The sequence below is a fragment of the Panthera tigris genome, chromosome B3 (assembly GCF_018350195.1).
Source record: "Panthera tigris isolate Pti1 chromosome B3, P.tigris_Pti1_mat1.1, whole genome shotgun sequence".
In the NCBI taxonomy this organism is placed as follows: domain Eukaryota; kingdom Metazoa; phylum Chordata; class Mammalia; order Carnivora; family Felidae; genus Panthera; species Panthera tigris.
This window is the reverse complement of record NC_056665.1, coordinates 111857878-111885655: the sequence shown is the minus strand read 5'-3', so window position 1 is coordinate 111885655 and position 27778 is coordinate 111857878. Positions and strand designations below refer to the sequence as shown.

The 27778-nt window shown below is 37.2% G+C and overlaps 1 protein-coding gene across 8 annotated transcripts; it reads right to left on the bottom strand.

The window, feature by feature from the left end:
• Positions 1-76: 76 nt before the first annotated feature.
• Positions 77-14940, bottom strand: CCDC196 (coiled-coil domain containing 196). Of its 8 annotated transcripts, none has more exons than XR_001511571.2 (11): positions 14877-14940; positions 12862-13065; positions 12611-12763; positions 11242-11338; positions 10498-10548; positions 8471-8548; positions 8181-8264; positions 7603-7681; positions 7077-7218; positions 458-516; positions 248-276 (listed from the first exon to the last, which is right to left on the bottom strand). XR_001511571.2 is itself a non-coding variant. In XM_015543327.2 (10 exons), the coding sequence occupies exons 2-10, from the start codon at positions 12909-12911 to the stop codon at positions 157-159; spliced, it is 771 nt and encodes a 256-aa protein (XP_015398813.1). In that variant the 5' UTR covers positions 12912-13065; positions 14877-14940; the 3' UTR covers positions 77-156. The 8 variants fall into 8 exon arrangements, 5 of the variants coding, with proteins under 5 accessions (XP_015398813.1, XP_015398814.1, XP_042843697.1 ...); XR_001511572.2 differs by having other exon boundaries at positions 7603-7662; XM_015543327.2 differs by lacking the exon at positions 7077-7218 and having other exon boundaries at positions 77-276.
• Between the last annotated feature and the right edge of the window lie 12838 nt (positions 14941-27778).

Sequence of the window (27778 nt, the reverse complement as noted above, 5' to 3'; positions counted from 1 at the left end):
TGACATGCTTAAGGTCAAACATCTAACTAGCATTTCCACCCAATTTAGTGGGGACAGAATAAACTGCACTAAAACAAAGGTTTGAGAGATTTTAATTAACACAAATGGCTGTGCCTCGTCTTTAAATCTGTCCAAAGCAAACGGAGTGAAAGCCTTCTAATCCTTCAGAGCTTCGTCTGGCAGTGACCTCAGAAAAAAGATCCTCCCTCCTACATCATCAAACTGACTTCCTTTAGCTCTTTGTTGTTCTGTGTAGGTTTTTGATCCCAGAATTCTCTACAACATAGAAGGGCGGGGTGAGGGGAACCCAAAAAACAGTTAAAACATCAAGTGCCCTGGCACCCACTTTACAAATCTCCTAAAAATATTAAATTAGAATGTACTTCAACAAATAAATTCTAAAAATCTACACTATGCAAGCCTTTAAAATAATTTTGAAAATGAAAGTAGTTCTTACCACATTAGATTCGTTTTTGCTGGTAGTTAATCTGCTGGTAGTTGTAGTGTTCACAGTACCTGGTGGGAAACATTAGGAAAATGGGAGCTTTCTTTGAGGAAAAAAACCCAACAAAACAAAACCTGGTTTTATTTTGAGTTGTAAGGCTACTAACATTCATCACACATCACATATCATTGCATCACTGTAGAATGACTCTGGCATTAGCATTAATGTGGATTTTGTAATTGTGTTAGAAAATAACTTCGAACAGTATTTTTAGAGTTCAAGTGGCAAACCCTTCCCTGCTGAGGGCCCATGTCCCACGGAGGGAAGAAAATCATTTGAGGATTATATGCAAGTAGAAATAATTTTGAGAGCCTACAAAGCATATGTTTAATATAACTTTTACATGAAGAAATGGGATGATAAATTATATATATGTATATATATATATATATATATATATATATATACATATATATATATTTCAGATAACCCAGATACATATTCCATAAAAATGGCCAACTGTGGACAGTAGAGAACAAAAAAGATAAAGGTGGGCGAGGGGACAAAAAAAGGAGGCAGACAGAATGACAGGCATAGGCTGAGATGAAGAAGAAGAGAGCCAATAAAAGGGGGGGGGGAAGAATTGTGGGGCGTTTAAGTAGGCTCTGTAGTGAGTCTGTCCTAGGTTAGGGTTGCCAGGATACCCAGTTAAGTTTGGATTTCAATAAACACTAAATAATTTTTAGTATATGCATGTTCCATGAAATATTTGGAACATGCTTATACTAAAACATTAATTATTTATCTGCTATTCAAACTTAACTGAACATCCTCTATTTGCTAAATATGACAACCCTATCCTAATAATCCTGCTGAGTTTCCTAAGTGTGTGATATTACAAAGTTTGGAAGCTATTGTCACTCATTGAAATAATCATAATATTAATAAAGGTACAGTTTATTTTTTTCAACCTTCAAAATTTATTTTTAGGAACAAAGAATTTTATTCTCCCCTGGACTTCTGTGGGGTTTTATAGGAAGTGAAAAAATGACTTCGATTCAAAATTAACTTCATAACCTACTATAGGTAGTAGTAGTAACTATAGTAACTACTATGTGGTACTACTATAACAGAAACCTAACTTTGACATTCAAAGTTCGAGTTGGGTTGCCTGGGTGGCTCAGTAAGTTAAATGTCTGACCCTTGATTTTGGCTCAGGTCATGATCCCAGGGTCATGGGATTGAGCCCTGAGTTGGGCTCATGCTGAGCATGTAGCCTACTTAAGATTCTCTCTCTCACTCTACCTCTGCCCCTCTCCCCCACTTGAGTGAGTCCTCTCTATAAAACAAAACAAAACAAAATAAAATAAAATAAAATAACAAAATCCACAAAAGGTTCAAGTTGCCTCAAAGCTTTAAAAAGCCCATATTTAGGGGTGCCTGGTTGGCTCAGTTGGTTAAGCTTCCTTCCGACTTTTGAGGTTGGCTCAGTCAATATCTCATGGCTCCTGAGTTCGAGCCCAACGTCAGGTTCTGCACTCACAGCAGGGAGCCTGCTTGGAATTCTCTCTATATCCCTCTCTCTCTGCCTCTACCTTGCTTGCGCTCTCTCTCTTTCTTAAAATAAATAAACAAACCTAAAAACATATTTATCAGGGACCCAGATTTGAGCTAACTGTGGGTTTCTGACCCTGTTTTCTAGCATTTTAGCTTAACATTATTTGGCAGCACTTACTGGAGTATATGTCAGCCATCAGGAAGACTAATACTAAAGTGAAGTAAAGGTTAAAGCCAGGAAGAATGACTTGCTTTAAGAACAGAGAGAGTTACAGAATAAATAAGGTCTCAAGAGTATTCATTTCCCACCTCACTGGGCTTTCATCTGAATTTATAAGTGTAGCAAAATATTCACATCCAACCTTCAGCCTCTTCTCAAAAGAACGCAAGGAAATGCCAAGAGTATGAGTTCAGTGGGGAGAGGAGGTGGAGGGGAAGAGAGAAAAGAAGTCTGTCAGAATCAAATGTCTTATCGTCAGTTATATTATTGCCGAAGATAAACTTCCTCTTTAAACTACCAGCAGGCATGATGGAAAATTCAGCTGAATTGAAAGATTATTTCATGCCTGTGCTCTCTAAGATACATGGCTGCCAAAGACCACGAACTGTTCTCTTGACTCTACAGAGGCTGGGGAAGGACTGTTCCATAGCCTGGGTCAAATTGTAATTTTACACTGGTGGGAAAGAAAATCCCTTTACATGTGACCCATGTCCATAAGGACTTCACTCGGTCTAAAATGTTTTTCTCTTCTATAAGCCTAGGCGAGGCGGAATGCCAAACAGATTAGATTGACAAAGGTAATGCTATATATAACCAGGGCCTCAAGAGGGTTTGCAAGTATGGATTGCGTAAAGTATAACAAACTAATATTAACACAAGATTGTATCTTGCCAACCAAATAGATCACACCACTGCAACACAGCCAACCAGCACACAGGACGGTTTGTGTGGGAGGAGGGATTCTTGGCCAAGAGTAGTGGGAGAAACCTTTTTTCTATTTGGAAATGCCTAGAACAGAAGGGCCTATACCCTGATTTGCTGGGAGGTGTGTCCAAAATGACACTTCATCCTTTAAGACAGGTTTGTGAAATTCAAATCTTTTGGAACTAGAGGAAAATGAACTGTATCTAGGAACAGTATTAAGGACTTAAACTTCAAAAAATCAACACCGTGTACAATTGCCCAACTCATTTTATAATTCAGTGTCCCAATTACCTGACTTTTCTGTGGTGGAAAGAAACAGTATTAGATAGGTATTGTGGAGGAAGTGGACAGTGGATGTATTTGGAATGGAGGGAACTCTAGTTCAAGGCATAGAATAATAGGTAAGGATTGCACAGCAGAATATGGAGTTTATTAAGGTCTAATCAAGGCTGCCAGTAATACACCTCAGTGCAGAGCATGGAAGAAAACATCAATAGTTTTGTTTTTCATTTGATATATAAATGTAGCACATTTTGTCCTAAGAGTAATAGAAGGCCAATCTCTCTGACGATATTTCAGGTTTCCTGAATTACCACTATTTGTGGACTAGAAGCCTGGATGTGATTGGTGCCACCTACTGGGCTAAATGCAGAATTACAAACTGTGAACCCATTTTGAACAGTTTCCTTTACTACTAAACAAATTACCCTTAGGAGTATGAGTCTTCATTGGGACGATTACATATTAAAAAGTTGATAAATTCAGATTTAAATCATAGCTTTTAGATGTGGAAGGGTCATGAGATATCATATGCTTTAACACTGGCATTTTCTGCACATTCTAGGAGATGAACTTTGGAGAAGGAGTCAGAAGCCTGGCTTTTCTGAACTAGTTTTATTGTGAGCATTACCCAAAACCACATGTTTTCAATATGCTCTATAATATGTTTTTACTGTCTTAGGCAAAGAAAAAACTGAAACTAAATGACTTGCCTGGGTTATTTAACTGTTTAGCCTCAGAATAAGGCCTGTGGCTCATATATCTGACTGTAAAACCAGAGCTTTTCTATTAAAGTACTGTTTCCAGAATTTGATGGTGAGATGATTTTGAGTGGCAACTGAAATAAATTTAGGAGGTTCTAGAACACAGCATTAAATGCTATATAAATCACAGTGAAAAAATTACTCCCTTTTCAATTCTTCAAACTCGATTGCATCAAGGAGAAATTTTCGGTTTGGTGCAGGTTTGCTTTAAAACTCCCTACACCATGCTAATCTCACTTCCTAATAAAGATAAAACGGACCTCAGGCTTTAGCATCTGGTTAGAACATTAAAATCTTGTTTTCAGTATACTTATTAAGTTTACTTTCTATTATGGAAAACTATTATTGGTTTTCCACTTAAAATAGGAATTTTGGGGCGCTTAGATGGTTCAGTAGGTTGAGCCTCGGACTCTTGATTTACAGCTCAGGTCATAAACTTGTGGCTTGTAGTTTCGGTGTAGGGCCAGGTTCCGTGCTGGCAGCGAAGAGTCTGCTTGGGATTCTTTCTCTGTCACTCCCCTTTCCCCTCTCCCTTCCCTGCCTCCTCCACTCTATGCATGCATGCACTCTCTTAAATAAATAAACTTAAAAAAATAATAAAACAGTAATATTAACTTTATTTTCCAGGGATGCATTAGGAAATTAAGGAAGTCAATCTAAACAGAACATACTGAATAAAAAATAGACTAAGGGAAGTTGGGAAACACTGAGCATGACTAAACCGTATCATATCACTGTTGATAATGTTATCTTAACATAATTACTTTAAAAATCCCTCTACGAAGAAAACTAATGCTTCTTTTGTTCTTTTTTCAATAATCAAACAAAGAAGTCAACATAAACAAAATCTAGGACTCAGATTTCAGATCCACTTAGGCTCAAATAAACCCAAAGATTTTGTGTTATGTGGGTGTTAGAAAATGAAACTGGCCTATAATCAGTGTTCAGTGAATGCACAATCAATAAGACAGAGCAGTAATGGGTCACACATGCCTGTAGCTACTTTCATTTGTAGTAACTGGAAATTTAGTGCCCTATCACTTAATTCTCCAGAAGCATAAAGAGGAGATAAGAGAAAAGAGGGTACGATCTGTGGGCTGCCCTAGTCCAAAGTTCAAAGATTCAACGTTCTGCAAGGAAGGAAAAAAAAAATCTCCATAGGGTGATTGAATCAAATGGAACCCTTCACTATTTACTAATCTTGACTTGATTTGAATCTGGAGCTAAAAGATTTTAAACTCCTTACTCTAAGATCCTTTGAAATGACCTTCAGCTAATTTTAAAGTAAAACAAGAATCTGTCCTTCTCATACCCTCTTCTCCTCCATCTTTTAAATTTATACCTTGATGACTTTATATTGCTTCTGATTGTATTCTAGGTTCTTATTGGAGAAGAAAATCTCAAGCTTTCTGTTTTCCAATTCTTATCAAGCAATAGTTAAAAGAAAAAATATAAGTAGGACACAGGTTAAAGGATGGGTAGTAGATCCAGCCATCTAGATTTTGTAAATTTTATCTATGGGCCAAGTCAGACTAATAGTGTGCTGTGCACATGGACCAAATCATCTTGAACTGACCCATTGCTTTTTAAAAATTTCAGATTGATAATTTTTTTTATTATATTGTGCCAACAAAGATAAGAAACAGGCTAGGAAATTTAGATTCTGAATTCACCTTAGAAATATTGTTGAGGACATTAGCTACTATAACATATGTAGAGTATCCCATCTCCATGGAAGAGAAATTTCTCTCTGGTCTCAGTTCTAGTAAAATCTATATTTCTCCTGAGCAATTGGTTTATTATTATTTTGTGGACAATGTAAACCCATGTTTCTTTTTCTGGGAAATCCAGAACCAAGTTTGAAGCCTGCTTCTACCAACTATATATAATACTTTCATCATGTATTTTCATGTATTTACCTGGCTTCAACTTATTTTCTCTTTGATTTGATTTACTCATATATTTATTTAATCTTATGTGCTCTGTGATTTTATCAGCTGTTCAAGCCCTTAATAGAATAAGATTGAGAAGAAATTAGAGATATACATACTGATACCAATACTAATAAAACATTGTCATCCCCTAACCATGATTTCTCACTGCATGTGTCTTTTTTAAAATAGAATTCAGATTCCACACAGGAGCATCTGTACTAAGTATTTTCCCATTCTTAAGTAGACTGGTATATTCATGGGGGGTAATTTTATTATCTTGTTTCACAATTACATATATTCCGTACATTCTTTTGTATATATTACATGTTATATGTAATTAATTAAAAAATATATAATTTAAATTATAAAAATAATTTAAATTAAAAAATAGAGTTCAGATTCATAGATCCCTGAAAATTTAAGAACCTTTTCTCCTGTCCCTCAAAAGCTATTCTTTTATTTTTATTAAAAAAAATTTTTTTAAGTGTATTCCCTTTTGAGAGAGAGAGACAGAGCACGAGCAGGGGAGGGGTAGAGAGATTGAGAGGGAGACACAGAATCTGAAGCAGGCTCCAGGCTCTGAGCTGTCAGGACAGAGCCCAACACGGGGCTCAAACTCACAAACCATGAGATATGACTGGAGCTGAAGTTGGACAATTAACTGACTGAGCCACCCAGCCGCCCCTATTCTTTTCTTTTTCTTTTTTTTTTTTTATGGTAAAATATACTGTTTTCTCTAATGATGCCATAAATTCTTTGGGAGGGGGGAGGAAACACTGAAAATCTCAGAGAAAAATCTGGATTGGCAAAACTCACACCCATTGTCAGATGGCTATCTCTTTGGCCTTCATGAGATCAAACTACAATAATTCCTAGGAAAATGGAGGAAGTAGGGAGGAAACTAATTTTATCAGGTGTCGACTATGTATCAGCTACATATACTAAGTACATAATATGTAATTTAGTCTTTACAAAAGAAAATTCATTTTCTCCAGAGGAATCCTTACTTTATCAGAGCTTCTGAGAAATAATGATAGTTATAAAACTTATTATGTCACTACTAACATTTAATTTACTGTGTGCCAGGCATTGTGGTAATCACTTTGCAAGGAATGGAATTTTCAATGTAAAATAAAATAAAACCTCCACATGTATACCGATACTTTACCTACCTCAAGACCCAGAAAGAGTAAAATATGCTTGCTTTGGCTCCAAATTCTGCTGTAAGTTCAGTGATAATTTCAGGTCATTGGCCTTCTGGTAGTTCTTCAAGGCTTCAATTCTCAACTACATCGTTTTGCCATTAAAGCCATTCTACAGGAGAACATTTTTCAGAGCTACACATATAGTATTGGCTTCTCTAAACCACCTGTTACTTGAAACCTTTTTATTCAGAAGTTTAAAATGATCCCATCATGTTCAGTCTTTAAAGTTGGGCAGAAAGTATTTGTGATTCCCCCCACCCCCATTTCAAATAGAACAAAATCAAGACTAAAGGAAAAAAAATGTATTTATCTTAAGTTATTCAAGGCGAAGCTGGAGATAGGTTTCCACAGCAATCTCGCCATGGAACATTTCTTTTAGCAGGATAATTGGTAATCCAGAGGAGGGCATAGGGATTACTATTATGAAACTAAAAGACGTTGTATTACTTGAGTTAAACTGTATCCCATGTCCAACCTTGGAAGATCTTAGTACCTGAAGGATGTTGGCTTGTTCCTGATACCTGACCCATTCCATTTTCCTCTGTGGCTTTTCCTGGTGGAAGAAAGAGCTTCTGGGTGACAAAATAAATTGAGATCAGAAACCAGCGTTCTCAAAATGCTGCAAAGACTTCATAGCCAAAGTATGCTGTCATAGATTCACTAATAAATTGGTTTCAACTGCACAGTCCTTCTAGTAGCCCCCATCGGTACAATCCATGCTCTAAAAGCTAAAAGCTAAATGAATAGAATCAATTTTTATGAATAAATTTGTTGTGAGAAGATTAGATACAAGCATAATATCCCTAAATAAATGTTCAAAAACAAATTAGCTATTGTTTTGACATCACATAGTTATTGTGGAGTTACATTGTTGGTATAGTTTCTCCCACTTTGCCCTCGTTAACGTTATTTCCCCTAAACTTGGATTGCCACTCTGATTCAAATATAATATCCCAAAAAACCACATCTCCTATAAAACTTGTATCAGTTTCAGGAGCATACTAATACATTATTAAAAATCTCCATTCTATCACCTCTAAAAGCCCCTACCATTCAGAAAGATCACACTACCTTCTTTTTCTCTTTCACTTTCTCTGCACATGATGTCTCCAGTTCATTCTTGGTCTTCCTAGGTGAGGAGGGGGTTTTGGGAACCTGGGATAAAAGAAGAGAGCTAAAGGAAGAGAAGGTCCCGGGAAAGAAGTACAATGTCTCAGCCAACAGTAAATCCAACACACATATGCTCAAGGCCCAGATCCCGCCTATTTGCCTGCCCAAATTAGCCCTGATTGTCAACAGGCTGTTTCCAGCAGTGTGGCATCAACAACCCTGAAATTCTAAGTAACACGTAGTCCACTTGCCTTCCCATCCTGCAAGTCTGCTTTGTTTTTTATCTGCGGTGCTTTTTGTTGATCACCAAGTTCTTCTGTGTCGAATGTCTGTAGAGACGTTTTGGCAAAGCTTTAAATTAGTGGGAATTAGTGAGGGAAGTGGAAAACCAATATAGGTCAAGGTTGTTTGGTTTCTGCCAGTCAGGAAACTGTCAGGGTTCGACCAGAAAAGTGTACTACCAAATGGGGTTCAGAATGGAACAAGTCCTTCTATTTGGTCTCTTTAGTGTAACTTATAACAATAAAACCTATTAACTGTACCCTTATTATAAGCCATCAGTACTATAAGCTATTTGCACATGTCTTTACTTATTTACAATATGCTACTACATTACAAACATTCTCATTTAAGCCTCACAGGACTATTTTTACTTCTACCTTTTCCAATGAGGAAAAGATATTTGAAGAGGCTAAGTCATTTGTTTAGGGTCACACAGCTACAAAAGTACAGAGCTGGAATTTGAAGCAGATCTTGTGAACCCTGAAGCTTATGTTCTTAACCCCTGACCATACTGTTTTTCTCTCTCCACTTTCTGCTGTCTAAAACTATGGGTAGGGAAAGCCAGTCACAAGCTAACATACAGGGACATCCCTTTTAAAATCTTTTGGGAGCTTTGAAGAAGCTGGGTTTTCATAGACGAATTGTGCTGGCATAGTTCTTATCACAAGGACTCAAAAACAGAAGAACTAAAACTGACAATTCACAGAACTGATTTGTAGCTACCTCTGAGAAGTAGGAGCAGATCTCAGGTCAAGATGCAAGACTTGATGGTATCCTGATTATTTGTGGAAAGTTAATATGAAAAAAGCAGTCAGAGATCACACTACACACTGTTTATATCACAAGACACAATCTATTCTTCTAGTCTTCTAGTCTGTGAAAAAGCACTCAAATCCCAACGACTTAGACTACAAAGGAACATCCACACCCACCTGGTTTCCCAGCAAAAGGCCCTACTATTATATATTAGGCAATGCCGTGATTGTTGCAAAATCATAGGAGAATTAGAATTAGGTATTTATTCATTCATTCATCCATCCAACTTACATTTATTGTCTACTATGTTCTAAGCATTGTGCTACATGCTAAGGATTCAGAGATGAACAAAGCAATCAAGAAACTGGAGGAGCTTGTATTCCAGAGGGGGTCAGGGAGATAAGAAACAAGTATAATCATAATTAATAATAATAATAATAATAATAAAATAAAAATAATAAGTTTAATTATAAAAAGTGCTATGGAGGACATGAATAGAGTTATATAATAGAAAGTGAGGAAGGGGTGCCCTATTTTATTTATTTATTAAAAAAATTTTTTTTTTAATGTTTATTTATTTTTGAGAGAGAGAGAGAGAGAGAGAGAGAGAGGGAGGAAGGGCCAGAGAGAGAGGGAGACACAGAATCTGAAGCAGGCTCCAGGCTTCAAGCTGTCAGCACAGAGCCCGACGTAGGGCTGGAACTCAGGGACCACGAGATCATGACCTGAGCCAAAGTCAGACCCCCAACCGACCGAGCCACCCAGGCGCCCTGGGGTGCCCTATTTTAGATAGAGTGAACAAGGAAGACCTCCCTGAGGAGGTGACATTTAAGCAGAGACCCGAAGCATGAATATGAGCCAACCAAAAGAAATAGTATTATAGGCCAGGGTAAAGCAAAAGCCTTGCGATAGGAAGAGTCTGGGCATGTTTGAGAATCCATAAGGAGGCCCGTCTGGGTTGCATAGAAAGTAAGGGGAAGACTTCTATGAGAAGAGAGAGGCAGGCAACAGCCACATTATGCCACAATAAGGAGCAGCTATAAATGGTTTCCATAAGAATAACGACGTGATTTGATTATTTCAAAAATATCACTCTGGCTGCTGTGCGAAGGATGGATTGGAAGGAGGCAAGGATGGAAGCCGGACGTGACAAAATGGAGACAGAGGAGACAGAGGAGAGGGAAGTTCTTTGCATTAGGGTCTGTAAGACAATTCTAACAAGAGATCCTTAGAGGCACACCTTGTTCCATAGCATCTCCATTTCCTTCCGAAGCATCTTGTTTTTCCTTTCCTGTTGGGGGTGGGGAGGAAACCCAACAAACAGAAATGTGTTTGTCCAGTCATTAAAGTGAAATTGGAAGAAATTATAAATAATGAGGGGAAAGGGATGGGGACACAGGTATAAAACAAACCATAAAGGAAGGCAATAAATAGACCTAGCTCAAAATCCAGGAACATGAGAGATGAGTTTGATGATGATGATAATAAAAAAATAATAATGATTTTTAATAATAACTATAATTATGGTAATAATAGTATGATATCAACAGAAACGTGTTCCTCACACAACACTTAAGATGTTTTGATCATACAGAAGTTTCTCTGGGGCTTAGACCACTAATTTATAATTTTTAAGATCCTTTACCTTGTTGGTTTTTTAAACTTTTATGAGTCTCCTGAAGCAAACTATTTCTTTTATTTTACTTTGGTATTTTCTATTCTTTCTGAAATGTGAAGGGTTAATATGCTTGTATTACTAACCCTTAAATGAAAAGTTTTTAAGAGTCAAAAAGAAATAGAATTTTTGCTACCAAGTCTTGAATTTGCCCAACATTTCATCTGACCCCTTTCTAGATGAAGGAGATAGGAGTATTGGAGCCTCAGATGCTAGAGATGAACTGTCTTTCCTTCCACATCTGATGGTAGTAATTGAGTTGAGCCCTGTTCAGGAGGCAATTCCCTGAAATGCCCACCAAACTCTTACCAGATTCTGCTTCATCTCCTCTGCTTCCTTAATGAGCTCCATGATTGAGGATTCTTCACTCCCCTTCCCTGCCATGATCTGCCTCATGATCTGTAGACTAGAATGGAAAGACGTCACAAAACACAATACTTCCTAAAGGGTAGTATTAATACTCTGCAAGCAGTCAGAAAGCGTTCTGTCAAGGGAGAGAGATGGGTGCCGAAGTCATAGGAATTACAGAATTCCTTCTGGACATAGTAGTTCTCTATAGGATGATTTTATTCCCAGTCGACATTGGCCTCAGCTATGTGCTCTAAAATGAATTCTGTGTTCAACAATGCTCAAAACTTAGGCCTCCAACAGCCAGTGAGACTCTTCTTTACTCCTTCAGAAAAATATTTTGGTGTATGGCTTTTGGGGTAGAAAGGGTGTTTTACCCCCGTGAAGAAGGAGTTCATAGAATCTGTTGTCTTCAGCATAAATCCAAGAATTATGTCCTACCCCATCTCTGTTGGTATTGTTTCTCCATGTGAAAGACATTTGAGTTCGTTGGGGAAACCACTTATATCCTTATGGTAGCTCTCAGAGAATCCAAGCCATCAAGAAGTTTCTAACAAAATCTGAATCAATACCAAGTGAGTCAAAGACTCTCTATTCTTTAAAAACATTAATTTATGCTTATGTTTATGGTACTTTTTCCTCCTTAATTATAAGCAGCGAAGCAAGCCTTTGTGTTCTCTTGCCCTGAGAGACGTTTATTTCTGCATTGTAAGCAGCTGGTGCTTGATCACAATTTTCTGCCTGGCTTTTGCTCTCCAAAAGTCGGGGCTCCCTGAGATGCTTACTGTAAGGGTAGAGAATGAAGGTAGATCCATTAAGGTGAGATTCTTTGAGACTGGAAAGGAAACAAAGTTGGTGGGTCCCAAGAACAGTGAGTGCTCTAGTTAAGAGTTGAGACCTTATCTGCCTGGCATATTAAAGAGGCCAGACCTCCAGAAGACTCCCAGGCCCAGAAAATTTTTCTGTTTCCCTGCTTTGCATGGGAAGAGCAGAGTCATCTACCCTAAAGTGATTCCACAAACATGTATAAGGAGCTATCAGTGTAACCATGGTAGACTGACGATACTAAAGGCTCTTCTCTGTTTCTCGGGTGGGCATCCTAGGGAAGAAGGGTGATAACTGTAGCTCCTTGAGATGAGGGCTGAGTCATATGTAATTTTACTAAAAGTAAATAAAAGATTACTTGCCACTGATTTGTGGTTACAAATTCTTTATCTATTATAGCTAAATGTCTAAACCTTTTTAAAATGTAAACAATCATTGTTAATCCTACGGATTAAAGTTCTCCAGCTTTTTCCCCTCTAGGAAATCCTGAGTAGGGAGCCCTTACCTTCTCTGTTTTTCTTCCAAGTTAGACATCAACTTCTGAAATAAGAGATTGTTCTTATCTTCAAGAGGTTTTAGGATCTCTAGCAGTTCCTGCTTCCTTAGCTTTAAGTCCTCATTCAATTCCTTCAAGTAGTTGTCATCTATTTTGGAACATCTGTGGGAAGAATAATATCTGTCTTTAGCCTAGGTTAATAATAGAGACTCTCCTTTCCCTTCTGGATAGTTACCACTTGGCATCTGTTCAAGGCTCACCTTACTTTTGAGGGCAAGTAAGATCCTGAAGGGTTTGAACCACTTGTCATCTTGAAGGGAAATTTCTACTCTAAGAATAGAGATGTCTTCTTGAAAATACGTGCCTTCTTGTTCCATTCAGTTAGGTCATCATTTTTCTGCTGCTGTTCTTGAAACGTCTGTTGCATTGGACTGGTTTTAGCTGCAGCTTGAGTCACAATGGCCCTAAGACCACAGAATCAACAGGTCTTTTAAGTAACTCCAACATCAGAGACAGCTTGTTGACTGAAAATACTGTTAGATACATCTGATCAATTCTTTCCTTAGGTTTAACCAATGCCCAAAGTTTTATCCTGAAGTCTTTGATTGAATGGGGCAGAGAATCAGAACACATCTATATTATGGAATTCCTAGAAAACAGTGGCTGGTCAAAAATAACTCACTAACACCACCTTCCATGCCAAGTAACCTCCATTAAATGTCTACTACATACTGTCCAGATTCTGTGAGTAAGGAAAATATAAATACAGAGCATCTACCTTCTGAGGGTCTTAGGAGAAGAGAAAAACCTCTAAGAGACATTTTTGAAAAATAAAGGCCAAACTGGCAAATATAAGCTATGGATATAATAGTGAGCAATATATGAGCTAACTATCATTATTTTCCTATCTTCAAAACTTGATATACTACAGGGCAAGAGAGAATAATACTGGACACATAGCAAGAGACATAATTTGTGAAAAATCCATACTATCGGTATGTCCTTCCACAGCCAGGCTTTTTCCTGAGAGACTGCAAATTTACACTTACTTCCAGATTCTGATTCGGCCTCCATTTTTCTTCCCTTGCTAGAACCACATTTCTCCTAGACTAAGATTTTCTGTCTTCATCTATGTAACTTAGTGAGCAGAAAATAACCCAAAGAGTCACACATTTGTTTCTTCAAGCCCTTTATTTATTTATTTTTTTATTTTTTATTTTTTTCTTCAAGCCCTTTAAACACAGCTTTAGGGCAATATTTTTAGTGATGTTCTCAAATATGAATTAAGTCATGTCAATTTCAAGTATTGACTGAGCATTTCTGGGCATCTTCTATGGGCATCCTCCAGAGTAACTTAACCTCTTTGTGTTTTGGGAAACCTTAAAGGCAGAATATTGTAGTGGAAATAACACAAGATTTAGTTGGTCAATCTTGGTTTGAATCTTGGCTTCACTGTGAGAAGTGAGCTGACTGTGAGCAAGTTACCAAATTCTCTGAGCCTCGGGTCCCATTTTTGTAAAAATGAGAATGGCAAAAGGTTTGAGTGAGAATTAAATATAATATTATATGAAGTTCCTGGCTCATGTCAGGTGTTTACTTTTTCATGTGTTTTTGGTTGTTATGGGTTTGGGGATTGTTTAATGCCCTAAGCAATACAAAGTACAAAAAAGGCTGATTTATATGAGGCTGATGAAACTTAAACTTCAGAGCCCTTTATCTTTACAAACTTCTCTCAAAGGCTCCATACCTCATTTTATATCCATAATTTTGTATTCTTTTTTTAGAAAGAGGGAAATCTCCAAATTATGTATACTTCAGGGTCCCAAAAAACCTGGATCTGCCCCTGGCTGGATCTGATAAATATTTCCTATCAGGATCTTCTACAGCAAACCTTCTTAGGCAGTCTTTACAAATACATTTTCTAAAGCAAATATGTGCCACTTGTACGTTTTATATGATAGCTAGTATAATATGACATTAAATTAGAACAGTCATATCAGATGAAGCACAATGTAATTCACACTGGTTGTCTTAAGAATTCCCATGAAAAGTTTGGATTTAATGAGGGTGAACAAACTAGCTAAAAGAAGGAACTAAGTGGACTAATTACTAATAGTTTTTTTAGACTGTAGATGTAGGTGGTATCAAATAGTAGAGAACAATAATGGCATTGATACTAAAGCAGAGCCTCTTTAAATTTCATGTCTTAATGTTTGGTTGGCAGAATAATGTTAGAATTTTAAAACACTTAATGGATAGGCAGCATCCAACTCACCTTCCTTTGTGTCCTTGCTTACAAATGATTGAACAGGGAAGAACATTTGCTATTCTGACATCAGAATATGTTCTTTTCAGTGGCCAATCAGCACATTTTATTCCCTAACATTCCGATGCCCATTTCTCCAACTTGTAATCTGACTTCAAGAAGAATATTTGTCTTGTAATAATGTATACATTAAAAGAGCTTAAAATCAAAAACTAGTATTGAATGGATAATTGATAGACTACATTAACTCTGGGACAGAGGTAGGGAGGGTGAAGCTATAGATGACCATTAGAAATTGAAAGGAGGGAAGTTGAACACTGATTTTTCCTGCAGTAGAAAGTTAAATCATCTGTTGATTGAGGAAGCATGGTAGGAAACTTGGGAAGAGCAATGACTTGAGGTTTGGAATAGCACCTGCACCATGGAAAAGGAAGCCAACCAGGCAAGAGTGAAAGGATCGCCAAGTAGTGCTAAAGGTCAAGGTGAGTTTGGGAGTTGCAGATTGTCATGGCATGAATCAGCAGTTATACAATTTCTCCAGCAGTACTTGGCAAGATAGAAGCAATAGTAGGAAGAACAGATGGTTGGTTGACTCTGAGCTGCGATTTGGCAGAATATATAAGCAGAAGTTCAAGGAGTAAGGGGGCTGAGCAGTCTGGTAAGAGTATCCATAAAAGAGAGAGTTGATCATGGTATTCAGACTGTGCAGGGAAGAAACTGAAGAGCGGGTGGTTAAGAGGAGAAACCAGGAAGCGGTTGAGTTTAAGGGGTCTAAGGTAGAGGAACAGGAGGTTATGGTCAGCGAACATACTTCTTATGAAATAACTTGTAGGACCTCACCAATGTTTAGATAAATTATAGTAGCAAATCATATTTTTTTCTGCAGTAAACATTGTGTTTCTTTGTCACTGCATAATATCCACTGAAATTCATATGGTACCTCAAAATAGGCCTTATAACAAGCTATTTACAATGTCCTCATCCAACATTATAGCATTTGATTTTAGTATCTGTTAAGAAAAAGCGTGAATGCTCTATAATTAGAGAACTCAGAGCAGTAACATTTTAGTGTTAGTTTTACCAGTAAAGAATCAGATTAGTCTAATTAAGCCAGGTTTCCAAGAATAGAGGCAATTATTTTCATATTAAGGGGGAAAAAAAGTAAGAGTGTGCACGAGACAAAGAAGTTTTTCTATTCTCCCCTCCCTCAGTTTTGGTTGTGGCCACAAAATTCCTGAGGGAGGAAACATGAAGACCTTCTGGTCCTTTCTGACCCAGAGCCAGTTCAACCTTGAAGACATTATAAGATTTCCAATAAGTAGAGAAGTGCTGGAAAAATCATAGACATTAGTTTCTTAAAGATCACCCACCTCTCCTTGTGCTGTTTGTTAGGACCACTTTGTTGTCTGTTTTACCTCTTTATAGCTGTCCCAAGCTAGGTAGCATCTACATTTGGAGTGAATCTGGGTAGTTTTGAGGATTGAGTTACATTTCAGGAGTCTTGAATTCCCTGTGTTACAGTTGAGGTCTTTTTGAAAGTAATGCATTTTCTCAGTGTGTCCAGATACTTAGTACAATGGTCTTCACACTGAGGCAGGTGAACTTTCACAAAAGCATTTCAGGAAAGGTGGAAATGAGGTTGGTTTTCAGTGAGTCTTTTGCTGGATCCTCAATTTCCACAAGCACTCTTCACTAAAATGGATTTGCCTGCAAATGCCCCTTGGCCACTTTCCCCATCTTCCTTTTCTTAATCACATTTTTCCCCTTTGTTAAAACGAAATACCTTTCAACCATCTGAAGTCTTACTTCAGCGACTTGTTTATCTTACTTTAGAGATTTGCTCAGGGGATGGGTTTAAAAACTTCTAGGGCATTAAACTAACCACAGTTCAAAATGCTGGTGTTGGGGTTAAAGAGAGGGAAAGATTGTTAATGACTGGATTACAAATTATTTTGCAGGTCAGGTGGTTTCCCATTCTTTGCTTTCAACAAAATTGAAGGATGACCTAATAAAATTGTCAGCTTAAATTTATTACAAATGAGATTTGATGATAAATTACTATATGGGTTTTGGCTTATCATTCAGAAAGAGTTCAAAGATTTCAGTGACACTGCTGTAACAAAATACCTTTCATTCCTATCTATTTATTTGTGTAAACAAGTTTTCTCAGTATTGTATATAAAGTAAATAATATAAATAAAATTGATGCTGAAGTCTATATTATTCTAGACTAGAATAATATAGGTAAAATACAGATAAAATAATATTCACCTGTAAATATGTGAACTAAATCGGGGGAGGGGACAGTCTACCCATCAATTAATACAAGCATTTCCAAAATAACTTTTTATACTTAAAAAACATTTATGACAAAAATTGTGTACTGCTAATAATTATAACGCTAATGCAACTCTAAAGAAATGTTAACATTTAGACCCTTAAGGTCACAGGAAATAAAAAATAAAATTTCAATGTTACATACATATTTTGCAGAGAAGTATGATAAGGTGATAAAAAAAGTCTTCCAAGCATACAATATGTTGCATTTGAATAAAAAATTCTGTGGGGAAATGGGATGGAAATGTGAGTTCAAAGAAAAAAAGGAGAAAAATATAAAAATTTTGACTGCTAAAGAAGGGCTTATTCACACTTTTAGATGTTATTGGATATGGGTTTTTAAGATTAATTGCATACATTTTAAAGTGATATAAAAGATTTATTTGAAAATGTCAGTATGTCAATACACCAGAAATGTTTTTTGTAGCTATTTAACTTAAAATAATAAATTTTAGAATCCAACCTAAAAACATGTGAAATGATATAAAACGTGTGAAAATTCTTTTAGAACATACAAGCAAAAAAAAAAAAGAATTAAAGACCAGCACTCTTGCAGTTGGTTCTAGGCTCTGATGTATTTAAGAATCCCCCGGGAAACTTGTAAAATCTGCAGATTTCCAGGCTCACCCCCAGAGATTGCTACTCTGTAGATCTGCAAAACATATGGTTTTAATAAGCACTCCTAGGTGATTCTGATGTGTGGTCTGTGGACTGACCTTTGAGAAATATCACTTCAAGCTTTCTTCTCTGATCACAGTGCATCAGCAGAAAGCTGCTTACTTGAGTTTTTTTTTTTTTTTTTTCCCTGGGCCATCTGTAGAACTGCCTCCTCTGAGTCATATTTTGTGTCACACCTTCACCTTTTGCTTGAGATGTCCTGAGAAAATTTTATGAAGGCTACCTGCATTTGTAAAGAAAATCACCCAAGACATCATTCCATCACCACCTCTCCCAGTCACCAGCACTTCCCACAGGTGACCACAAACCATAAATTTCTTTCAGAATTTGGTACTAAAGAAAGTGTTGCTTCTTTAGGAAAATACTGGCATGAATTTTTCTTAGAGATATATCAGTAAACTAGTTTTGTTTTTCTTTTCTTTTGGTTTGCTAAGAATCTCAGATAATTTTGTGACCTTGGACATTTGGATCCTAACCTCTGCTTATGACCTTCTAACCTAATTAAAATTTTCTTGGTCTTGATTTTTTAATAAGTTTTTCTTTTTTTTTAATGATTTTAATTTTTTTAATGTTTATTTATTTTTGAGAGATAGAGATAGAGCATGACTGGGGGAGGGGCAGAGAGAGAGAGAGGGAGACACAAAACCTAAAACAGGCTCCAGGCTCTGAGCTGTCAGCACAGAGTCCAATGCAGTGCTCAGACTAGGGAACAGTGAGATCATGACCTAGGCCGAAGTCAAGACACTTAACTGACTGAACCACCTCTTTTTTATGATTTTAATAAATTACCTCCAAATCCTTTCTAAAGAAGTATAAATAAGGAAACAAATTGGCAAAATTATTCTGTTTCTATGTATTTGTTAAATATATGGATAAAATATTTGGAACCAAAAGCATTTTCTAGTTTTATTCATCTTTGTATGTGTTTATGTGTGTGCATGTGTATGCGTGTGTGTGCATCCATCTGTAAAGGAAGATTGCTTGTGGATGTAGAGAATGGATTGATGGAATTTACTGTTACATGTTGGGTGTACTCATTTGTAAGGCATATTGGGTTTTCAGGTGCACAACTGGATAAATGGAAGTTAGGACAGACTAGGTGGACTTGGGGGGCTGGTAGAGTACCCAGGCTTCAGTTCCATGTGGGGATTGTAGTATGTTGCAAATAGGAAAAGTAGAATCTCTTAAAATGGAAAAGTCTAATAAGGAGATCCAAGGCTCACATAATTCACCTTAAGGGAGGTCCAGATCCTATGGGCTGGTATCTATAAAGATGCCAATGTTCTTCCAAAGATACCTTAAATTTTTTGACTGTCCTTGAAAATAATGTTTAGTAGAGGGTAGAAGATAGAAATATGTAGTCTATGTATGTATGTATGTATGTATGTATACAAGAATCATTTATTTGTCATATATTCTAAAAATCCTATTATAGACCTGCCCAGCCTCAGGATTAGAGTCAAATGAAACAAACAGGATAACATTCTTACTTTTTGCAAGGGCTATTATGAGTCTCCTTCCATAATTTAGGAAAAAATGTATGTTTTTGGCCATAAGGTACCTCAGGTATAAGCCTTGGCAGGGAGAGGGGGAGAAAGGGCAGCAGAGGCCCAGTCTATAGTGGGGTGGGGGGCCACCACTCAGCTCAAGCCAAAAATTCAAACCCATTTCTGCCAATTATTGACCCCAAAAGAAAGTAGAAATCTCTGTTTTTATGTGACCTCTTGACATTTTTTTTTAAGAGAGAGAGCAGGGGAGAGAGGCAGAGGGGGAGAAAGAGACAGAATCCTAAGCAAGATCCATGCTCAGTGAGAGCCTAACGCAGGCCTCGATCCCATGATCCTGGGATCATGACCTCAGCCGTAATCAAGAAGTAGGATGCTCAACCAACTGAGCCTCCCAGGTGCCCCTTGATCTCTTGACTTTTAAATGCTGCATGGACCAAACAACATATCTGTGGATTTCATTTGGCTTCTAGAGTACCAATTTGGAACCTCAATTCAAGATAAATCCATCCATTTTTTTTTCTGGGCTAAGATTTTTTGTTTTTGTTTGTTTTTTTCCTGTACTTAAATTATCATTTTTAAAGAGGCATTTAAATACAGATAATTCAAGCAGTGTTTTGCAGGACTCAAACTCAGGAACCGCGAGATCATGACCTGAGCCGGAGTCAGATACTCAACCGACTGAGCCACCCAGGTGCACCTAGGAAGTCCTCTATAAAACCACTCTTGGGCATATGATCATGGTGAAAGAGGGACAGATACGTTCTTTCTCTTGCTCATTGAACAGATTCAATATTTACCAAATTGAATTGAACTTGATAGTTAAAAGTATCAGCATTTTTCAGCTTGAAACCCTTTCATACGTAGCAGACACTGTTGCCTGCCTATATCAGTGCTACTTCCTCTTTCTGCCTTGTGTCTAGGCCAGGGTTGGAATCACAGTTGGTCTGAAGCAGTCATGACAATTCAGATCCTCCTTGCCAGTGATAGGTCTAAGAATGGACATAGAGTCAGTCCTGGCTAGGGAAACATAAGGGGAAGACTGCTGGGGTTTCCAGGCAGAATGTTTCTTCTCTAATAAAAGGAGGAAAAAAAAAAAGAAAGAAAAAAGTATATTTATGTTCTATCTTTCCTTTCCTACTTTGGACACTGTCCTCTTAGGGCAGAAAATTCGGAGGTACTGTAGGCATTTTACAAGGAGGCGGAAGGCCAAGAGAATTACAAAGAAAGGAACCCAGCCCCCTGATGTGGTAGAGCTGCTGAAATGACTTTTGAACCACTTACCTTCAGATTTCTTGTCACATGAAAAAATTAAGTGCCCTATTGTTTAAACCATGGATAACAAGATTTTCTGTTACTTGCAGTGTAAAGGATTCTACCTGGAATACCACATAAATGCAGGGCTAGTGGTGTGTCAGAACCAGCTCACACAGGCTTGTGAGACAATTGTGTCTATCTCTTCCCAATTCTACTCTCAGTGACTTGGAGTTGGTAGCTTTAAATAACCTATGGTGGGAGTATTTATACTATGGAAGGAACTAGGCCAACGATATTTATCAGGGCTTTTTCCCCTCGAGAACTGGTTGTTAAACATTTATCAGCTGCCCACCACTGGGCAACTTACCTTACTCCTCACAGGTAATATAATAACAGCTACTAAGCTATTTATCATCTTTTTATTTATTTATTTATTTATTTTTGGTAAGATTTTATTTTTAAGCAGTCTCTACAGTCGACATGGGCTTGAATTTACAACCCAGAGATCAAGAGTTGCTCCACTGACTGAGCCAGCCAGGCGCCCCTATTTATCATCTTTTAAAGTGCATTTTTAATAGAAAATGGGTAATAGATTATATCAAGACATTTTTAAGTTGTGGAGTTTTAGAACTGGAAGGGATTTTAGAAAATTTAAGAAGGCAAAATTAAATCTTGAGTGATTTTAAAACTAACCTAGCATTACATAACTAGTTAATAACAGAGTCAAGCCTACATTTTGACTCTTTATTCCCATCTTAGTAATTTTTCCAGTACACCATAGAGCCATTATATTACTTATACAATAATAATAATAATAATAATAATAAATAATTCTTTGCCTATGAACATCTAGCCTCAAATAAAAATACTAAGCTGCTGAGATATTCAATTTCTCTATAAATAGACCAACCTAGCTTTGATAATGCATATAAAAAGCCATGTTTAAATATATATATATATATATATATATATATATATATATTCTAAATTTTAGTCTACTCAGCAAAGATGCAGACCTTAAAGAAGGCTGACATATGGAAGCTGTTAGCATGAGATTAAAAGCTGCCAACAACCTTCAATCATTACTCACAGTAAGTCCCGACAAGTAATAGGATGATCAGCTGGGCCTGTGCTGCCCCGGGTACACCAAGAATACTCGCGCAGAGAGGGAGCTGCTGCCACGTCCATTCTCCAGAGGCTAAAGGACTGTCAGCTGAAGCCTGAGCTCCTCTGCTGGATTGGGGAGAGGCAGACCATCTTGAAAGACAGAAACTATATTGTGGGATAAAAGGAATTCACAGAGGATCTGGAATGGACAGTGGGGCAATGGAATGGCAGATTCTGACAACTTAGGTTTGAAATAGCTGACCAAAGTAGCCAGCAGAGATTAGATATTGAAAACACTCAGTACTGGTTGGAGTACTTGTGGGGGCTTCACAGTGTTGGTGTGCATGAAAACTGGTACGTTTTTGGAAAACAATTAGGCAGTATCCTGCATATCAATAACTGCAAACATAAAGATGTTGCATAATTTTGATATAATGTTGAGCATGTGGTGATACATACAGGTGAGTTCATTATACCAGTCTCTCTATTTTGGGGTACAGTTGGAATTTTTCACAAAATTTTAGGAAATGTATATAGGATTTGGCTCAGGAATTCTAATTTTTATTGATCCATTTTAAGGAAATATCATATATAAAAGATTAATGACCATTTATTATAAAGTAGTAAAAAAATTGGAAACAATCCAAATTTCTAACAACTGGAGAATGGGTGAATACATTATAATATGTCCATACAATAAAAATGCAAAGGAACCATTAAGATCATATTTTGAAAGATATTTAATAAAAAGAGAAAATACTCAAAACACAAAATCAAATAATAGAGAACAGTATAGTATGTGTTTGTGTCTGTGTGTCATTTAGAGAAGACTGAAGAAGATGCACTAAAACCAAGGTGTTCTCAGTGATTATGTTTGTCCTTTATTTTCTGGATTTTCCAAAGTTTCTCTAATACGCGTGTAGAAACTTTTAAAATTAAAGACTTTTTTCTTATTATAAAATCAATACATGCTAACTTAATAGAAAGTATGGAGAAAAAGAAAATATTGAAACGTCTATACTTAGAAAAAATAATAACAAAATAAAAAACAGAACAAACAAAAACCTTCATGTTACTTGCAGATACTTCTGATAATGAAGGGTATCTGTCTTAATCAGCACTGAAGTCCAGAAGGGAAAACTGCACCCAGAGCATACATCTGAGTAAGCAGATTAATGGTTAATGGGGGATAAGAGATAGACCCTCGGGGCTGGATGTTTGAGGTTGGGAGAAGGTGGTAATTGAGAGTGAATTTTTTCAGGAGCAACTGTGTTGGTGTGAGGCTGAGAGAGGCAACAATAGGCAAAGAAAGGACTTAAAAGATTCTTGCTCTGCATTCAGAATGCACTCTCTACGCTGGGGTGCATATTTCTCCACTCAAGAAATGAAGAGTGAAGAGATTATAGTGCTAATAATTACTGTGTGATTTCCCAACTGTGTGTCTCCTAATAAGAGAACAAGTTGAGAATGAGCCAAGTGAGGCCCAACACAATTTATTTCAGTTATACGGTCACCCTCAAGTTTAAGACCTTGGTTATCCCAGATATGCAACCACAGGCTCTAGAAACCTGACCTGAAAACCCTAGTTTAGACCAGTGTTTGCCAACTTTTTTCCCTCATGCAACACGTAGGAAAGATGACATTCCCTTATGGAACATATTCCCATGGTGCACCTAGGGTTAAGAGACATGTCTCTAATTCTCTCCAAACTAAGAAGGCAATGCTAATGAGTGTAATGTTATTATAAAGAAATCCTTGACTGTACTGTGATCTTTATTTGAAAATAGTGATTATTTCACAAATGATGGTTGTCTTTAACAAGCTCATCCTTAGGGTAGGTAGGGTAGCCACCGCCGGTCTTACGCTTGGAGGGAGGGCCATGTAGGTATTACACCTATTCCTACTTTCTGAATATAATTAAAATCGCTTTCAAAATGTCTGCCTTTAATGATATCCCAAGAGGTTTATGAAACTTGCTGACCATGCAGCCTCTTTCAAGTGAGATTAGCTTGGACAGGCAGGACAGGCTGAGTTGCCCGGGTTCCACACCCATCTGGGAGAGGCCTTGCTCTTTGACTTTCCTCAGAATCAAATTATGAATAACGTCACTTGAAAGAGGCCTGCTCTTTTATCTTAAATAGGCCCTTTTACCTTGAAATTAAAATGGGGGGTCAGAGTAAACTAAGAATGATGACTGATGATATTTAGTCATTAATTAACCAATTATCCATTTCAACATTTACTGTATGCAGGCACTTTCTAGGCTCTAGGGATTCAGCAGTGAAAGAAGACAGACAAGATTGATCCCTACTTTCATGAGGCTTTCATTCTAGGGGTGGAGACATCAGACATGAAACAAAATTGGAAGCACTGTTAGTTTATTTAGGCCCTCATTCAATTCATTTATTTAGCTAACATGTACCAAAAATATCTAACATGTGCCAGGCATTCTAGATGCTTTCACATAAATCTCATTTAATTTTTGCATTAACTCTGCACAAAAGTATATTATTATCTCCTTTGTTCAGATGCATAAATAGCACAGCTCATTGTAATAGCAAAAGAGAGGAAGCAATCAATATGTTCAATATAGGAGACTTGTTAAGTAAATTATAGCAATCTGTGCAATAAAATACTATATTATGTAGCTATTTTTTTTATGTAGCTATTCTAAAGATCTCCATGTGCTGATATGGAAAGTTGTCCAAAATACAGTGTCAACTTAAAAAAAAAAAAAAGAAAAGAAAAATGCAGAACAGGATTTAAAATCAGCTCTTGTTTATGTTTTCTTCAAAAAAAGAAAAAAGATATTCATACCCCTATGTTTGTACATGGAAAGTATATGAGAGACCACATGAATAATTCAATAGTGATTCTAGGGAAGGGGAATGGTGATTTAAGATGAGAGGAATACTTACTTTTAATTGTATATCCATCCTTTGACAGTTTGAAATGTTAACCATATGCATTAATTATTTTTTCAGTTAAAGTTGCTCATGTTTTCTTAGAAGAATGTTGACTGACCTTCTGAAAACTTCAGGGAAATGATTGGCTTGTGTTTAAGGTCATGGGAATTTAATTTCGAGGTCTTTAATTTAGGAAAGAAGATAGGTAAATGTCATGTAAAGGAAAAATATATTAACTTGTATGCTTCAAGGTAACTGTATGCGCCTATACCTGTGCTTGTTGAAAAGAACTGGTGGGTTTCCTGAACAGAAACTGAGGGGCCCAAGGTAAAGGATTAGACACGATTTAAGGGAAAAAGAAAAGAGGATTTAGAAAAGGTGCTAATGTTTCATTCTTTGTATTCATAGTACCTGGTATAGTGCTTGGCGCTAGAGGATGATGTTTGTGAAAGCACATGAGATTATCTGAGGATGTTAGGGGTGAGGATGCAATGGCAGGTGATTGAAGTTAAAGCAGTTTCTGGGGTTCATGATATGGTTTGATCATCTCAGCCAGATGAAGATGCAAGGGAAAATGTGGTTCAGAATATAAATTACTCAGTTCCTTCTCATCCCCAGTAGAAGGCATATCCCCCAAGTCTGCTGATTTGGAAAATCCTTAGTTTTTGCAAGGACTGAATTCCTTTGCTTGTTATTTATCAGCATTCTGCTGACAAGCCTTGTTCCTTCTCTGTCCTTAGCTCCTTTTTTGTTTTCTTGTTAAAAGATCTATTAAAAAAAAAAAAGCAGTTCAGTAGCTCAACTGTTTCAAAATCTCATTTCATCTCATTTGTCATTTATTAATGGGCCTATTTTCTCTCCAGTATTTCTTATCCCTCAGATATATTTGAGGAAATTCTTTTTTAAATCCCTGGGGCTATTATTATATCACTACTTCTTTTTACTGCCTTTTTAAACATCGGACTCAGACTTTAATCACTCTATATATTACTCCCCGCCCTTTCCCACTTTTCTTTTTCAAAGTACTTTTTTTTCTCTTCTAAATCTAGTATTCTGAAAATCCCTAGTGAGTCCAAGCTGGATGTATTTTTGTTTTGAGAAATTTATCAGATGAATTACAATTTATTACTGCTTGCCTCTAGGTTATTTAAGGATAGTCTGGTCTTTTTTTAGCTAACAATTTCCTATATCTTCTATCAATAGGAAACAGAAGCATGCAGCTCATTTTGTGGTCATTTAATATTTTCCCCTAATTTTGCTTTGATATCGGTTTCTTAACTGTTAAAAACAGGTTTATTAGGAATCCATTTTTAATAAACCCTGACATCCTAAACATGTCTTTTGACTGAATCCCATTTTAAAGGCCATTTTAATGTTCTTTTGCATTTCAATATTCACTTGATGCTATTGGACAGCAGAATCAAGGCAAGGAAAAACGCTTTGCTATCAGAAGGACAGTGGAAAGAGCAAACATTAGGTTCAGAAGTAGGAATCCACTTTTATGATATCTTTCTTTTCTCTCTCTTCCTCCCTTTCTTTTTCTTTCTTTCTTTCTTTCTTTCTTTCTTTCTTTCCGTCTTTCCTTCTTTGATTCAGACTTTACCTATCTCACTTTCCCCAACTAGAATCAATCATCTCCTCCTCTCTTTTTTTTTTTTTTTATTTTTTTTTTAACGTTTATTTTTGAGACAGAGAGAGACAGAGCGTGAACAAGGGAGGGGCAGAGAGAGAGAGGGAGACACAGAATCTGAAACAGGCTCCAAGCTCTGAGCAGTCAGCACAGAGCCCGACGCGGGGCTCGAACTCACGGACCGTGAGATCATGACCTGAGCCGAAGTCGGACGCTTAACCGACCGAGCCACCCAGGCGCCCCTCCTCTCTTCTTATCTAATATCGAAAAAGACACATAAGAAATTTTGCAAAACGCTATGAATGCCCGTGAAAAAGGGCATTATGTAAATGTCCAGTATTATTATGCTGGAATCTTGCCATTATGCTGTTTGCAAAGGAATAAGATTTAGAATAATATTCTCCTTTCAACCTTCAGTCCAGGGAGGTTCAGTTACCAAAATACCAGAAGAATGATCCTACATGGTAGGCTCACAGCAAAGATCCAAACACTAAATTTATGCCTTTTTATTAATGATGATTGCTGTCATTATGTTCAACCTCTTGTGGCAGTCATGGTAATGGAGGGAATTGAGGGCAAGATGAGTTGCCTTTGCTTATTTTGCTCATGAGGAGGGAAAAGACAACAAAGGAGTGGGTCCTGGCTGTAGTCCAAATGAACCAAACAGCTCAGTTTACATGTGGGGGTGGGGGGAGAGGGGGAGCGGAAATGATGTTGCATAATGGGAATGAAGTTTATGTAAATATTGACACTGTGTATATAAGGGAAAATACTGCCTTAGGAGGCACTAGAAGGTACAAGGCTGTGTTAGACATTCCTAGATGTAAAGGAGTTACCATCCTAAACTGGGCAATTTAAGGGCACACCCATAAAACCCAGTCAATCTCATAACAGCTCTTGCTTCCTGGCTGCCCCAGTCTGTAGTCTCTGCCCTGAGACCTACTCCATTACTTTGCATTTGCAGTCAACCATTCTATTCGGAGCCCCTGTGTGTAAGACTAGGTGCTCCTCAGAACAACGGGCAACTAACTTGCTGTAAGTGTGCAAAAGATTGGTTCTCAAAGTTTCATAGAAAAGATGACTTTTGGATGGGAGGTCTTAAGGGATGAGTAGGGGCTCACAAACTCAAGTGCCTTGGGACAGTTAACACAAATATGTGACGTAGGCTAGAGAAGTGCTAAACTGCTTGTGTTGCTGGCTAAGAATAATATGTGCTTCAGTATCTATTATAGGCCCAATGAAATAACCAAAAGCAGCACATATCTAGAGCCCTAGAGAAATACTAGGCCACTGGTTTGAGACCCGATTTACATAGATGGAGGACGGGTAGTGAGGCACTACAGAGTGAAAGAGTAAATATGAAAAAAAGAAAAAACAAAACACCATCACATGCACATTATCTAAGAACTCTACTGGCATTGATGAATTTATCACAGGGATTGATAATATTTCAGAAGCAAAGGTATAAGAAATGACCTCTAATCTTTTGAA